The 15,528-nt window shown below is 41.6% G+C and overlaps 1 protein-coding gene across 1 annotated transcript in view; it reads left to right on the top strand.

Moving 5' to 3' along the window:
- TEK (TEK receptor tyrosine kinase) overlaps positions 1–15,528 on the top strand; it is a 151,819-nt gene that overhangs the window by 56,492 nt on the left and 79,799 nt on the right. Inside the window, exon 2 of the mRNA XM_073635905.1 lies at positions 8,006–8,317. Coding sequence (XP_073492006.1) covers positions 8,006–8,317 — 312 coding nt within the window. The remainder of the gene's footprint in view (positions 1–8,005; positions 8,318–15,528) is intronic.

Raw genomic sequence — 15,528 nt, 5'->3', positions numbered from 1 at the left:
TGCCTCTGAGGAGATCATGTGACTGGACCGGAGTACCCTGAGAAAAGGTAAGTACGGTATATGCATCTTCCTTCTACGTTGTAGTTAGAATAGCATTTATAAAATGGCATTTAGGGTGAGAGCAGGTTTAAGCTTAGTTTCTAATAGTCTGAACTTTCACTTTAAACAGATGCATAGAAGAGAAGGCTGCAGATAAACAGGTGCAAGTAGGAGGATTTGTTTAATCTCATTTGTTGTTGTATGCAATTGTTTACAACCACTTTAACTTAATACTCAGTGGAAAAAAAAGTCAAATTAAAAATCCTTATAAAATCCAAATCATGTTAGTATGATTTTTTTATTAAAATCTTTTAATAAAGTATCAAAAATATAACACGTTTCTTGTTACATTGTCATGAGATACAGAGAAAATTGAGTACTGTCCGTGATACTTTTTTTTATTTGCACTAACATACAATTTTTCAGGACAAGCTTTCGGGGTATGTCCCCTTCTTCAAGGTCCCTTCTTGGACCTTGAAGAAGGGGACATACCCCGAAAGCTTGTCCTGAAAAATTGTATGTTAGTGCAAATAAAATAAGTATCACGGACAGTACTCAATTTTCTCTGTCACAATTGCACTAATACGGCTACAATCAAATCAAGTATCATCAGATACAAGAATAGAGAACATGTATAAACAGAACATGCAGGCATAAGAGTAATAAACATTTCAATAATCACAGGCTTATGCTGAAATAGGTACTTGATGATAGGAACAATAAGGCCCTATTGACTCCATTGGGACCATACTGTGACAGGGATTGTTCCTTTCCTTATAGGGGGAAGGGGAAACACAAAGATATGGGATAAGGAAGCTGCTTTTCGTAATAAAACGTGTAGATTGTGTACTCAACACTTTTAAAAGTCTTTCAGGTAGTTAGAAGCTCTGGGTTTACCAGCCATGCTTGCCATATCTTTTTATATTTTGTGGTGATAAGGTTCTTGTTAGCTAGCATCAGTTCATAACGAGCCTGCGTATTTAATCTCAGGATGACCTCAGAGAGATTGGGAGCAGCATTGGATTTCCATAGCTTAGCTATGGTGAGCATTGCTGCTATTAGGATATTGGCAACAACAGTTATATAGCTAATTGGGTATATGTCGAGGTTGAGTCCCAGTAGGGCCATTGCAGGTGTGAAAGGGATTTGATTACCTGTAAGTGATGCAAAAAATGATTATACCTTGATCCAAAAGCTGGAAAGAGTTTTGCAGTTCAGAGTGTGTGATATAATGTGCCTGTTTGGTCATTGCATCTCCAACAGATAGGGGAGGCGGATGGGAAGATTTTAGAGAGTTTATACGGTGTCATTATACCATACTATAAGAAGGCTTACCTGTAGGTAAAATGAATATCTCCTAAACCTGTACGGTTTAAGAGATATTCACCTTACATACAGCCGCTGACGTCAGCAACACATGCGCTCTGAAGGTCCGGTGGATGCTGACGGAAAATCAGAGCTCGTTGCCCGGAACGGAGGACTCCCGTGCATCCGCGGGAGTGACGTCTTTGCAGCTCCAACCACTCACAGCGCCGGCGCCGCGAACCCAGAAGAAACGCAGAGGCAACGTGTCAGCTCCCTCAGCTGTGACCGGGAGGCGGTGCGGGTGCTTCGTTCTAAGGTAAGTATTTCATGATGAGCAGTATGCAGTGCATACTAGCTCATTATGTCTTTGCTTTACAGTTTTGGGTTTTTTTTTGGTCAAGGCATTCAACCGCTTTAATGTACCAATGACTGCATGTACTTTCGGTTACCTAAAATGTTATAACAGGCAGGAATTCACTTATTAACCCCTAGCAACCAAAGGCAGTATGTCCATGGTCTATTCTGCAAAGTGTTCCCTAAAAAAGTACCAAGATTTGCTACCTAAGCTACCTTCCAGGATACCTGCTCCTACACATTCTTCTAGCACAATAATTAGCCAGTTACTAACAGCCTCTGTCTTGGAGATACTGTACACAGCCACTCAGCAGAGTGCTCTGAATGGAAAGAGAGATAACATGTTAAAGCAGGCTACTAAGTAGCCTGCTTTCTTGATGTCCTTGTTGTTTCCTTTCTTTATCTTTTTTCTGTTTTGTTTTGTTAGGGTTGGGGCTAGGTCTGAAGAAATGGTTAATTTTGAGTCAAATGTTATTTCACGTAAGAAACACCATTTGAACAAATGATAAATGTTACCAGAACAATTGATCCATTGAGCTGATTTCTGTTGGACAAATTATCTTTTTACATTGATGCGTTTTCATCTAAGTCAATCAACTGTACACAATGCATTTTTTCTTTTTATATTAGAAAAAATATAATTTCTTATCTGATTTCATTGCATGGTTGTTTTCTGAATAAAAATATATTTTCGGTAAATATAATCTTCATTGTTTTTGTAAAGATGGTTTACATGAAAGTCTGACAAGCTTTGTCTTATATTTATAGGTAACTTTCTTTGTAGGTATTGTTAGAGCTAGGGTAGAGTTGGCTGGTGATAGGGTTATGCCGCATCGGATTTTCCGACGGGAAATGTTGGATGTGAGCTTGTTGGCTGAAAGTCCGACCGTGTGTATGCTCCATCGAACATTTGTTGTCGGACTTTCCGCCAACAAATGTTGGCTAGTATGCTCTCAAATTTTCCGCCAACAAATGTGTGTTGTCGGACTTTCTAATCGTGTGTACGCGAGTCCATCGGACAAAAGTCCAAAGTACAAACACGCATGCTCGGAATCAAGGACGAGCCGAAAGCGCTCAGTCTTGTAAAACTAGCATTCGTAATGGAGATATCACATGACTATTGAACTTCCTTTTCATCGTCTCGCCGTAAGTCTTGTACGTCACCCTTCGTAATTGTTGGCCAACATATGTGTGACCGTGTTTATGCAAAACAAGTTGGAGCCAACACCCTTCGAACAAAATTCCTTGGTTTTGTTGTCCGAAAGTCCGATCGTGTGTACGGGGCATTAGGGTTATGGGTACATTTGTTTGTCTTTTGTCTTGATTAAAATTGTCCGTTACTTTTTGGTCTTAATAGATATATAAATATATAAAATGCATGTGGGAAGCGTGTTTGTGAGCAGAAAACAATTACCAGTTTTAAATAATTATTTATCACTCGCTCCCTTGGGGGAGTGTCCCTGACAGCCAGGCCACTATGAAAGGGGCTGGGTGTCATTCAGACTGGCAGAACCTCAGTAGCAATGAGAGCAAAATTAGCTCAGTATCAGATCATGAGCAGCCCAGCAGCAAAGAAACATTTATGTTGTACTTGGACAAAAATGCACTTATGGGATATGCTTGACAAATTTATTTTTGAAAATGTGAAACCAGATCTATGGCCAGGATATGGACAGTGAAGTATTTAAATATTCCTAACAAGCAGTAAATGAGCTTTAAAACAAGCCTTCACTTTAGCCATAGCCCCCACCTGTCTCATATGTGGAGGAACTGTGCCTCTTTTGGAATAAGATCCCTCCATCTACCGTTCCTTTTTAGTTGTCCTTTTTTTTTTTTGGCCTGATGTAGAGTCCTATCTAAATCCAGTGCTGTGCCTGGCGTGGCTCTCTTCTCTCTGCTCACAGAGACAGCAGCAATCAAATCAATGAGCAGAGAGCAGGTGGCAGGGCTAAGCTCTTTTGTTATTATTTACTAAACCTTTCGTCCAACCACACAATCATTGTGTTTGCTTTTTTGGAAAGCCAGCATAAAGAAAAAGGAGTAGTAAAAAAAAATAGTTGTGGCTTAAACCATTTTTTTGTGTATTATTTGTGGTCCAAGTAAATAAGGGAATGCTTTTTGTGTGTTTGTTTTTGCAGGGGGGGTGGCTATGTCCCACATGCTTTGTGCTAAAAGTGTTCCCTTGTTCTACTACTTAATGGTCTGTAATCTATTTTTCAAGTAATGGTTTTTTACTGTGTTTTTCTGCCTCCTTGTAATGCCCTTTGTGAGCTCCCAAACCTCTCTTTTTCCCCTTGCTCTATGTACATTATAATTACAAAAATAAAATATATTACAAACTCTCCCATGTGATAACAATAAAGCTAGCTGAAAAAGAGTAAAAAGTTACAGTTATACCCAAGCAAAAAATATAGATATATATAAAGCTCCCCCACCGCCAAGTACACACACATATGAATATAAACACATGCTGTTTATGAAAATGTCAGTTGCACTTTACATGTTATATATCACCATGCACCCACGAGTGATAACAATAATTCTAGGGCCATCATTTATGGTCAGCTCTAAATTGATCACTTTTAAATTGTTGCCTATAGAAATTTTTCTGTACCAAATTTTCTTGCCATTTCACTAGCACGTACAATTTTAAGACGTGACATGTTTTGCATCTATTTACAGTACTTAATGTTATTGTATTTTTACTGAAAATATGTGTTTGATAAACTGTTGTTTTAAAACCATGTGACATAAAAAGTTGGAATCACCACCATTTTATTCTCCAGGGCTTCTGCTTTCAATTATTATATAATGATTGGGACTTTTAACTAATCATCAGGCCTGAAATGTGTATTTTATCATGTGTGTGAAAAAGTCTCTGGCAGTGAAAAGCTTGCTTGTTAAAGTGATATTAAAGTCTTGTTTTTTTTCTATTAAAATAACAAACCTGTTATACTTACCTGCTCTGTGCAGTGGTTTTGCACAGAGCAGTCCAGATCCTCCTCTTCTCGGGTCCCTGATTGGCACTCTTGGCCCCTCCCTCCTGCCGATTGCCCCACAGCAAGCAGCTTGCTATGGGGGCAACCGAGTCAAGCCGCAACTCTGTGTGTCCATTCAGACACGGAGCCGGCAGCCGCGTTTCACCCAATAACGCCAGAAAATCAGGAGGGAGAGTCCCAGACAGCTGAGGCACTCCTGCACATTGCTGGATAGAGATGGGACTCAGGTAAGTATTAGGGGGACTGAGGGGGCTGCTGCACATAGAAGGCTTTTTTTTTATTATAATGCATAGAATGCATTAAGATAAAAACCTTCTGACTTTAAAACCACTTTAAGATGTAAATATTTGAATGTTCACAGCCTGGCCACAGTTACACTTTAAAGTCAATTTAAACAATTGAGCAGCTTAAAAAAAAAAAACAGCAACAACACCACAAATAGCAATTTTCGAATTTTGATGCATTACTATATGTATATTCAATAAAACTAAAAAATGTAGTTAGTAAATAAATTGAAATTTCATTTTGGATTGTGTAAGGCAGGGTTAAAACTGTGGTGAACTTTTTTCTTTGCCATCTGTGTCTAGGAAAAATCCCTCTCAGACAGTTGTATCCCTATTGTAAGATTTTCCCTCTATTCCCAGTCTGATGGAAAGTAAACATTTGGATGTACCCTCATTTTAATTCTTATGACAGTTTAGGACAATAAGGCTACATTCACATGGGCACATATGGGTGGGCAGAGGCAGACACTGGTGAGAATCAGTAAATTCTTGCTGGAGGATCTAAACGCTGCATGCACACAGTGCAAACAGCAACAGCTATCTGATTTGCACTCTATATAAATCAATGTTCAACTCCACTGCTGTTTGTGGCTAACCGCTCATCTGAGAATTTACATGCATGTATAGTCTTCAACTGACCCTGGATGCAGACAGTGTGCATCCAGGGACAGCATTTCTGAGTTTCTGGACGCACATCAACTGATCACAGGTAATCAACCAGTTTGTATGTACAGAGTGCAGATGTGTCCAGAGATGGCTTTTAGATGCCTATGAATGCAGCAGACTATCTGCTCCCCCACTGCCCGTGTAAATGTAGTCTGATTGGGAGTGATCATCCCCAACAGGAACAGAAAGCAGAGTAGAGTGAGAATAATTTAATGTTCCATTAAGTTTTTAGTTCTGTCTGCAAAGCCATTGAGGAGATTCCCCCCACACCCTTCCTGTCCCTGTAATACCTAAAAAAGGAGGGATGTGGTAGTCACCAGGAAAGAAAAGCACCAACGGCAATAAAAAACATTATCAGAAGTTCCCAGTTCCTTTCTCTTGTACAAAATGTGTTTTTACATTTGTCTATATCACCATTGGAAAGGTTTCTCATCACTTACTGCTTCAAGACTCTTACCCAGCCATTCTCAACAGGGTTCCATGGAATCCCAGGGTTCCCCAAAGAGTTAGCTAGGAGTACCTTGAGCTGTGGCTGATTGGCCTCCCATTTGATGGGGTCAGCATCAAATGGGAGTTCCAGGGCAAATGCCACTTGGTAAAACTAGCTCCAAGACACCAATGATCTTTTTAGCTGTCTGCAAGGCTTTTTTTTCTTTCTACTAACCATCAATGTAAGAGACTTATTTTCCATTGACCCCCAAAAATTGATTTTAGTAAGGGTTCCCCAAGACCTGAAATTTATTATAGGGGTTCTTCTGGGTAAAAAGGTTGAGAGTGGCTGCTCTATCCAAACAAAGCTATTTTGGATGAAGTTAAGCCCTAGGGAGTATATTGGCTGTACTCTCTTCATTCAAAGTGAATATGGTACTACACATGGAATGAAATGTAGCTTTGGTGTTCTATTATGCATCAATATAACAGTTTGATAACAATTACTGTTCTTTAACAAAATAACCAACATTCCACATTAATAATTATGCTACCAAAAGTTGTGCGTGCTGAATATTACTCCTGTTTCTTCTTGCTGAAGGCTGCCATTTTGTTGAAGCCCAGAGCATTGACTTCCTTGCTGGAAACTCTCCTCCTCTCCTCAGTCTCAAAAACGATATGTCACTTTCTTCAGTACATTTCCACTCTTGATTGTATGTCTTGGCTCAGTTAGAGAGGAATGCTGACAGAAGCTTTACAGTGCTGAAGTTCAGAGGCTGCCTATGTGGGAGAAGGAGAGAATGGCATGGAGATAAGATAAGACCGTATCAATGTAAGTTTAACTCTTTTGTGTCTCCCTGGCAGAAGAGTTTGTCCTGTCACCTCTCCTGCTTTTCTTTTCTCTCTCCCTAATCTGTGTTCCCTCTGCACAGGCTGTGTCACTCCTGTTGCTTTCTTCCCCCTTCAGCAACAGTAAATCTTAAAGCTGTCAGCTGATCGACCTCTAGTGGTTCTGTATTTATGCAAAGAGCCAAGAATAGAATGCAACTGAGCATGTGCAGAGCAGGGTGAGCATTACTAGATTTTAAACAGTATAGGCACTTATTTTTTAATGTTTTACATCGCTATACCTGCTAAAGGGGCCAGCCTAAAGTCATTTATCAGGACTTAATTTACTGACAAAAGTTCTATGTTAAACAGTAAAAATTGAAAATCTTTTCCTAGATTTATGTGGGAAGGATTCAAATATCTGGGGGGTGGGGGTGGGGGGTATCCCCACTAGGACAATATCCCTTTACTTTCTTTCTCTGAAACACAACAGAAAGTGAGACAGTTGATTTACCAAATGCAAAAAGACCATACACTTTGCAAGGGAATTTCCACCAGAGCTTAATGAATGTGGTGAAATTCAACTTTTCAAAGAATGCTCGATCATGTACAAGGAAAATAAAGAACAGCATTTTTGCTTGCACATGATTGGATCATGGAAGCCAGCAGAGCTTCATCTTCATTCACTAAGCTCTTGGGAAAAATTCCCTTTGCAAAGTACAACTTGACTTGTAAAGTGGATAGTCCGTTACCTTTTGTAAATCAACCAAAAAAGAAAGGAGAAATCATGTATTTAAAATTACCCACCAGAAGAATTACCCCTATTTGGAGATTTCCCTTTCACATCTGTTGCAGTGACACTTCTGGGCTGTCCAAGAAACAAGGTTGGCAGGACAGAAAGTGAAAGTGCATGTCCAAAAACGGGGACATACGCATCAACAAAATCCTCACAATGTTTCTAACACGTCCTTATTCTACCGAAATCTACAAAAAGTTTTGGCTAGAGTTTCATTTCAACCTATTTTTGTTCTTCCTAAATAATAATGTATGTTTCATGATTCTATGTAATAACAGAAACCTACAATGTGATCTGATTTTTAGACAGAGTGGAAGCTGTAAGAGACCTGATTCTGTTGAATTCGCTTCCCTTAATTTCCAATTCGGACACCTCTATGATTTGTATTGCACCTGAATGGAGTACCCCGGAGACCATCTCTATTGTTAGAGACTTTGATGCCATTGTAAATACGCTGCGGGATCCATTGGATGTTACTCAGAATGAAACACGAAGAGGTGTCAAAAGGGTGTTATGGAAAAAAGAAAAGACCAGTGAGGCTATTGGAGCCTATTACTGTGAATGGAAGTCTCGAGCTACAGTAACCAGAATACGGACTATGAAGATGTCAGCACAAGGTAAAATGCACTGTTACCACATCATTCCCTGATCTATCATTTTTTTTATTAAATTGTATTTCTGCTTTTTCAGCCAAATTTGAGAAAACTCCTCTGTATGTTTTTGTGTGTCCCCACCCACACAGCATACCAAAAAAAAAGTTTTAATAATTCTCACTTTTTAGATATTTCTTAGGCGCAGGTCTCATGGTTGACTACAAGTATTTTTTGAGCTATGCTAGATTGAGTCTGTCAAGGCCAGACAGGATCTCCTCCTTTCCTTGCCCAGCTTCCAGCCCAGTCTTTAAATCTAGTTTACAACAATAATGAGATCTGCCAGCACAGTACATACAGGGTTAACCACTTGACCTCTGGAAGATTTACCCCCTTCATGACCAGGCCACTTTTTTGCGATACGACATTGCATTACTTTAACTGACAATAGCGCAGTCATGCAACTCTATACCCAAATAAAATTGATTTATTTTATTTATTTTTTATTGATTTTTATTTAATTTTTTTCCCACAAATAGAGCTTTCTTTCGTATTTGATAACCACCACAGCATTTTATTTTTTTGCTCTATAAACAAAAAAAGACCAACAATTTTGAAAAAAAACCCAATGTTTTTTACTTTCTGCTATAAAACATATCTAATAAAAAAAATCTTACTTCATAAGTTTAGGCCAGAATAGGTATTCTGCTATGTTTTTGGTAAAAAAAAACCCAATAAGTGCATATTGATTGGTTTACGCAAACGTTATAGCGAATGTTATAGCATCTACAAACTATGGGATACATTTTTTATACTATTAATGGTGGCGATCAGCGACTTATAGCAGGACTGCGATATTGCGGTGGCCAATCGGACACTAAGTGACACTTTTGACACTTTGTGGGAACCAGTGACACTAATACAGTGATCAGTTCTAAAAATATGCACTGTCACTGTACTAATGACACTGGCTGGGCAGGAGTTGAAAATCTAGGGCAATCAAAGGGTTAACTGTCTGCCTAGCCAGTGTTTTTGTGTACACAGTGTGCTGTTTTTACTAGGGGAATAAACGGATTCTAGTCCCTGCTTTGCAGAAACACAGAATCCATTCCTTCCCCCCTATCAGAATGGCAATATGCCTTGCTTACATAGGCAGATAACTGTTCTGTGTTGTTTACCAACAACTGGCGGGTGCCCAGAACCCGCAGATTGGCTTCTGCTGTGAGTAGTCAAAGCAGAAGCGGCCCGACGGCAGCGTGTGCGCTCCACCTACAGTGGAAATGCAGAATTGTGTATATATATATATATATATATATATATATATATATATATATATATATATGCAATCCTGCACACAACTGCCATCCTGTAGCAGTAAAACTGCTATAGGGAAGTCAGCAAATGGTTAATTATGGCAAATAGTCAGCCATCCCCCCTCATAAACAAAGAGAACTAGTAGGATTTTACAGTGCTAGAATTTCCTAGAACAGAAAATCTAAGAAAAAGGTAAGCTGCAATTTTCAAATATATTTTTTAAGTGATACTAAAGGTTGTGTAGCACCCTCTAGTGCTAGAAGTAGAAACAGGGTTTTTGTTTTTAACACAGGTAAATTTATGCAGGCTTGGCTGGCAGCCAAGCCTGTCTGTTTTTGTTTCCTGGGTTGGCAGAAATCCAAGGAGAGCTGGATGACTCACATACAGCATCACTGAGACCTCCTCTCTCTTTCTGGAATGCACTGGAACCTTCTAGAAAGATGTGGGAGGGAAGGTAAGGTGGAGCTGCCTAGAGTATTCTGAGGAGCACTGACCAATCCCCAACTTGGATTGGCAGGGGGCAGGCCTCTTCAAATAAAATACTCAGGGTCAGCCCAGCTGGGGAGGAGTTGTTCAGGTGGAAGCTGGGGATGAAGTGTTAGGCTGTCGTGGCCTTTGAGGGAGCTCCCCAGTCTGGGGGGGGGGGTTTGACCTTGGGCCTGGGCTCGGGTGCAGACGGGACCTTCCTACAACTAACTGAGGTGTCCTGGACAGGAAGCACGGGAGCAAGGAGAAGACAGCAGGAGAGCACTGCCAGGCAAGTCTTCAGGAGGAACAACAAGGTGCAGCCAAGAGGGCTGGTGAGTGACACACAATCAGGAGGACTGGAAGGCATGCCTGGAAGGACTGGGAGCAGGCAGTCTGTGATGGGTGCAGAGCCAGTAAGGTGGACTGTGGTGACACGGGCAAGGGATAGAGGCAGCTGCAGCCAGAAGGGCTGACAGGGCCTGAAGAGGTGGTACTGGGATCAGTAGCCCCATGGAACATATTTTGCTACACCATAGGGGTCTGTGGTCCTTGCCTGCAAAGGGCATTTTACTGTGTGCCTGGCTGAGCCAGTGTCAGGCCTGCAATTCAGTGCTAGCTGGTCCTGGGCATTGTAGTTCTACAAGGAAGTCTGTGCTGGGAATTCGTGTGCCTGGCTGTGCAGGGTGAGAGACAGAACAACAACTACCAGCAGCCCCTATGGGGGTACCGCTACAGTTGTTATTTTTTGTTACTTACGTTCTTCTTCTGGCAGTCCCCCACTGGCACTGTCAGCTTCTCCTTCCTTCGGGTGCCTTCTTAGCAAGATGGGTGATAACGAGGCACCCATGAATGCGTGCTCCTCAGCCGAGCTGTGTGTGTCCATAGACACACACAGTGCCGATAAACCACGCCGCCATTCCCTCCACACTGCTCCCAGTATCTCCTGTGAGACCAAAAAGAGAGAGGAGCGCTGCGGCAGGCGAAACAGTGCTGGAGCGGTGAGAGGAGTCAGGTAAGTGTATAGGGATGATGGTGGATAGGACAGGTAGTGGTGGCCGTTTTTTTAGCTTAATGCAGAGACATTAGAACCACTTTAAGTCAGCTATGTGAATGATAACATATCAAGAAGGTGTTATCCCAATTTGGCCGCAAAAGTGGAAGTACACTTTAGGAAAAAGAGAGGTATAAATAGGATTTATCATTTATGTTCAGTAAGTTTCCCTGAAAGTAATTTTTGTGTTACTTTTATATATTTTTTTTCTTGATCAGAATTATTTCAGCATCTTATTTCAGCAAAAGATTTATATCTCTTTCCTCAAATACTTGTTTGTATGTCAGTGCAATCAATACATGCAATGAAATACTGCTGTAAGAAAGTCAATTACAAGATAAGCCACTTAAAAAGGAAGATGAAACTTTATTGACAGAACTAAAACCATCACCTTGCTCACTTACATGAGGAGTAGTAAATCAATTCAGGGGAAATTCACTAAGCTGCTGTATGTGATTTATTTTAACTGCGTCTGCAATTTCATCAAGCAATTATTGTAGCTTTATTATTAATTCTCAGCAAAGCATTCAATTTACATGGTAAAATTTGCCTATGTATTGAATGTTTTGTTTTTTTTTTAAAGGAAATTGCCTTTTTACTCTGGCAGTCTGTTTTTCTCTTGAATTGTTTTATCTCATGACAGGGCAACTTCAAAGTCATATTCCACCAATACACTGCAGAGTAGGTGGATTATGGAATGGTGGGATTATTATTTATTTATTGTAGGTACTTATATAGCGCCATCAATTTACGCAGTGCTTTACATATCTATTGTACATTCACATCAGTCCCTGCCATCAAGGAGCTTACAATCTAAAGGTCCCTAACTCACATTCATACATGCACATATTAGGGCCAATTTAGACAGAAGCCAATTAACCTACCAGCATGTCTTTGGAGTGTGGGAGGAAACTGAAGTACCTGGAGGAAACCTACACAGGGAGAACGTGCAAACTCCAGGCTGGTAGTGCCGTGGTTGGGGTTTGAATCGAAGACCATAGTGCTGCTAGGCAGAAGTTCTAAACACTTAGCCACTGTGTTCATTTACTAAAAACAAATAGACTGTTCACTTTGCAAGGGAAGCTTAATTTTCCAAGAGAATTTTCCCAGGAGCTTAGTGAATGGGGTGAAGCTCCACTGAGTTCTATCATCCCATCATGTGCGTGTAAAAATGCTTTTTTTTTTTTTTTTTTCATTTTCCTTGCATGTGATTGGGTATTCTTTGCAAAGGGAAATTTCACCACATGCAAACTGAAATTACACCACATTCACTAAACTCTAGGGAAAATTCCCTTGCATAGTAAACAGCCTATTTGCTCAATAAGTCAACCTTATTATTTCTTTCTCCTCATAAAGAAGAGGACCTCTGAAAGTTAAGCATAGTCCTTGTCACTACAGGAAGGAATTACTAGAGGAAGAGGCACTTCCAAAAAAACTATAATTCCCCATTAACCCACTAATACGATGTGGCAACTTCAACTAGTCAACATATTTTCCAAAGATACTTTATTATATACTGTAACGGGGTTGATTTACTAAAGGCAAAAAACTGCATTTTTGCTTGTACATGATTGGATGATAGAAATCAGAAGAGCTTTCCCTCATATCAGAGATTTTCCTCGGATCTAAAGCAAATGCACTTGCAGTGCACAGTATATTTGCCTTTAGTAAATCAACCACAATGTGTATTTAAGTTATTTTAAAGCTGAACTCCAATCAGACACAAATTATTGCAACTTGGTATTTTTTAATACTCATCTGCGTTTTTATTTTTTAGCCCCAGTTCTCACAGGGGCGGCACGACTTGCAGGTCGCCTCACCGAGGCGACCTGCACACGACTGCTACGATGACTTGCAAAACGACTTCTGTATAGAAGTCTATGCAAGTCGCCCCAAGTCGCCCCCAAAGTTGTACAGGAACCTTTTTCTAAGTCGGAGCGACTTGCATCGCTCCTATTAGAACGGTTCCATTGTACAGAACGGGAGGCGACTTGTCAGGCGGCTAGGTCGCCTGACAAGTCGCCCCTGTGTGAACCGGCACTTACTGTCTGTGTCCTATTGGCAACATTTCCTTTCACTTCCTGCTACAGAGACAAAGCAGGAAATAAGAGGTGATAGCCCTTCCTCCAATTGTCCAGGGACACAGGCAGCAATGCAAGCTCAAAGTGGTTCTGTATCATCGACTATCCAAGTTAAGCTATGGCCATGGGCATCCACAAAACTTTTTTCAGGGAAGGTATCATTTTAAGGTCACCCATGCTCCACCCCTTTTCAACAATGTCATTATCACACTATCATGGTCAGAGACTGCAGACATAGTACAGGTGATGGTCAGAGACTGCAGAAAGGGTACAGCAGACGGTCAGGGACTGTGGACATGGTACAGGAGATGGTCAGGGACTGTGGACATGGTACAGGAGATGGTCAGAGACTGCATACATGGCACAAGAGACAAGAGACTGTCAGAGACTGCATACATGGTACAGGAGACTGTCAGAGACTGCATACATGGCACAAGGGATGTTCAGAGACTGTGGACATGGTACAGGAGACGGTCAGAGACTGCATACACGACACAAGAGATGATCAGAGACTGCATACATGGCACAAGGGACGGTCAGAGGCTGTGGACATGGTACAGGAGACGGTCAGAGACTGCATACATGACACAAGAGATGATCAGAGACTACAAACATGGCACAAGAGTCTGTCAGAGACTGCATACATGACACAAGTGACAATCCAAGACTGCATACATGGCACAAGAGAAGATCGGAGACTGCATACATGGCACAAGAGACAATCAGAGAATGCATACATGGTACAAGAGGCTGTCAGAGACTGCATACATGGTACAAGAGACTGTCAGAGACTGCATACATGGCACAAGAGATGATCCAAGACTGCATACATGGCACAAGAGATGATCCAAGACTGCATACATGGTACAAGAGATGATCCAAGACTGCATACATGCACAAGAGATGATCAGAGACTGCATACATGACACAAGGTGACAGAAAGGAAGAGAGGGGGTGACAGAAAGCGAGAGAGGGGGGTGTGAAAGACAGAGGGGTGACAGAGAGAAAGAGGGGGTGAGAGAGAGAGAGAGAGGGGGTGAGAGGGAGAGGGGATGAGAGAGGGAAAGGGGGGGTGACAGAGAGAGAGAGGGGGTGAGAGAGAGGAGGGGGGTCAGAGAGAGAAACCCCAAGCCCTGTTTGCAGTCCCTCTAGTGCCCCTTTGTCCCAGTGATGTGTGTAATGCTCAGTATGGTACCTTGCATGCCAGTGACCACGTCCTCTAGTGACAAAACGACGTAGGGAGGAGGAGCCACGTCCTGACGTCACCGCTGCACGTCCAGTCCCGGAAGCTACGGGCTGATTTGAAGCCGGCCGGCTTTCCCATACTGTTTTGCCTATACATTTTCACCGATTTGTAAGTGTTCATTTGGCTTTTATTATTTCATTAAATGTGAAAGGATTTACGCTATGTGGAGCACTTTGTGTGTTTTTTTCTGGTGAATATATCACTCTGCTGAGATTTATGGTGACGATCCCCACTGACGCTGTGATATCCAGTGCCTGCCTGTGAGATCCCGGGCTGGGGTTACAGCCATCTGCTCAGCGTGGTCCCCTGTAATAAGGGACCATCGCTTTCCGGTAAGCGGCAGTGTTTTCCTGTGGTGGAGGTCTCATTTTTGCACTTGTCGCTACAGTGTGAATTTTCACTACGTGTTACTTGGGATTTGCTTTTTACAACATGGACTTTTTTTTATTTCATCAATTAATATTTATTTAAATTCCCATTTTTTTGTATTCAATATGTGGACATTTTTGAACAGAACTCTCCTTACACTTGCACGCTTGTTTGATTACAATTGTTTTGATTATTTTTAGTTTTGTATTTTGCATCCTAACACTTTATTTAACATACCATATTATTATGATTTGTGGCACTTAACATTTTGAGTTTCACCACTTTTTTATTAGCGCGACTTTTATTTTCTTAATACCTTGCATGCCAGTAGGATGTCTATGATGGCCAGCAGCTGGCAAGACCCATTTTCATTCTGGGTGAGGACAGGAGATGCTCTGTTCCTTCCACCGGATCTATGATGTGACATGGAGTGGTCCCTGCCTGCCTGAGGAAGTTTAAGGAGTCCAGGGGTTCCAGGCTCTGGGAGGCACCGGGGACACTGTGCCTGCTGTTCCTGGCATCTTTGGAGGTCTTGCTGCTCTCCTTTGCTGTCCCGCTCCTCGCACCAGCTGTTACCAGACCAGGAACCTCCAGCTCCATGAGTTTCATTGATCCAGCCCTTGCCAGCTGAGCGCCCTAAGGCGGCTGCCTGATGGTGTCCCCGGCCCTGCTAAATTGTGTACAGGTGTGAGCAGGGTCGGCCACTTGG

Source organism: Aquarana catesbeiana, linkage group LG01 (assembly GCF_042186555.1).
Source record: "Aquarana catesbeiana isolate 2022-GZ linkage group LG01, ASM4218655v1, whole genome shotgun sequence".
Lineage (NCBI taxonomy): Eukaryota > Metazoa > Chordata > Amphibia > Anura > Ranidae > Aquarana > Aquarana catesbeiana.
The sequence above is the reverse complement of the archived record's forward strand: the minus strand, read 5'-3'. Positions and strand labels throughout refer to the sequence as shown.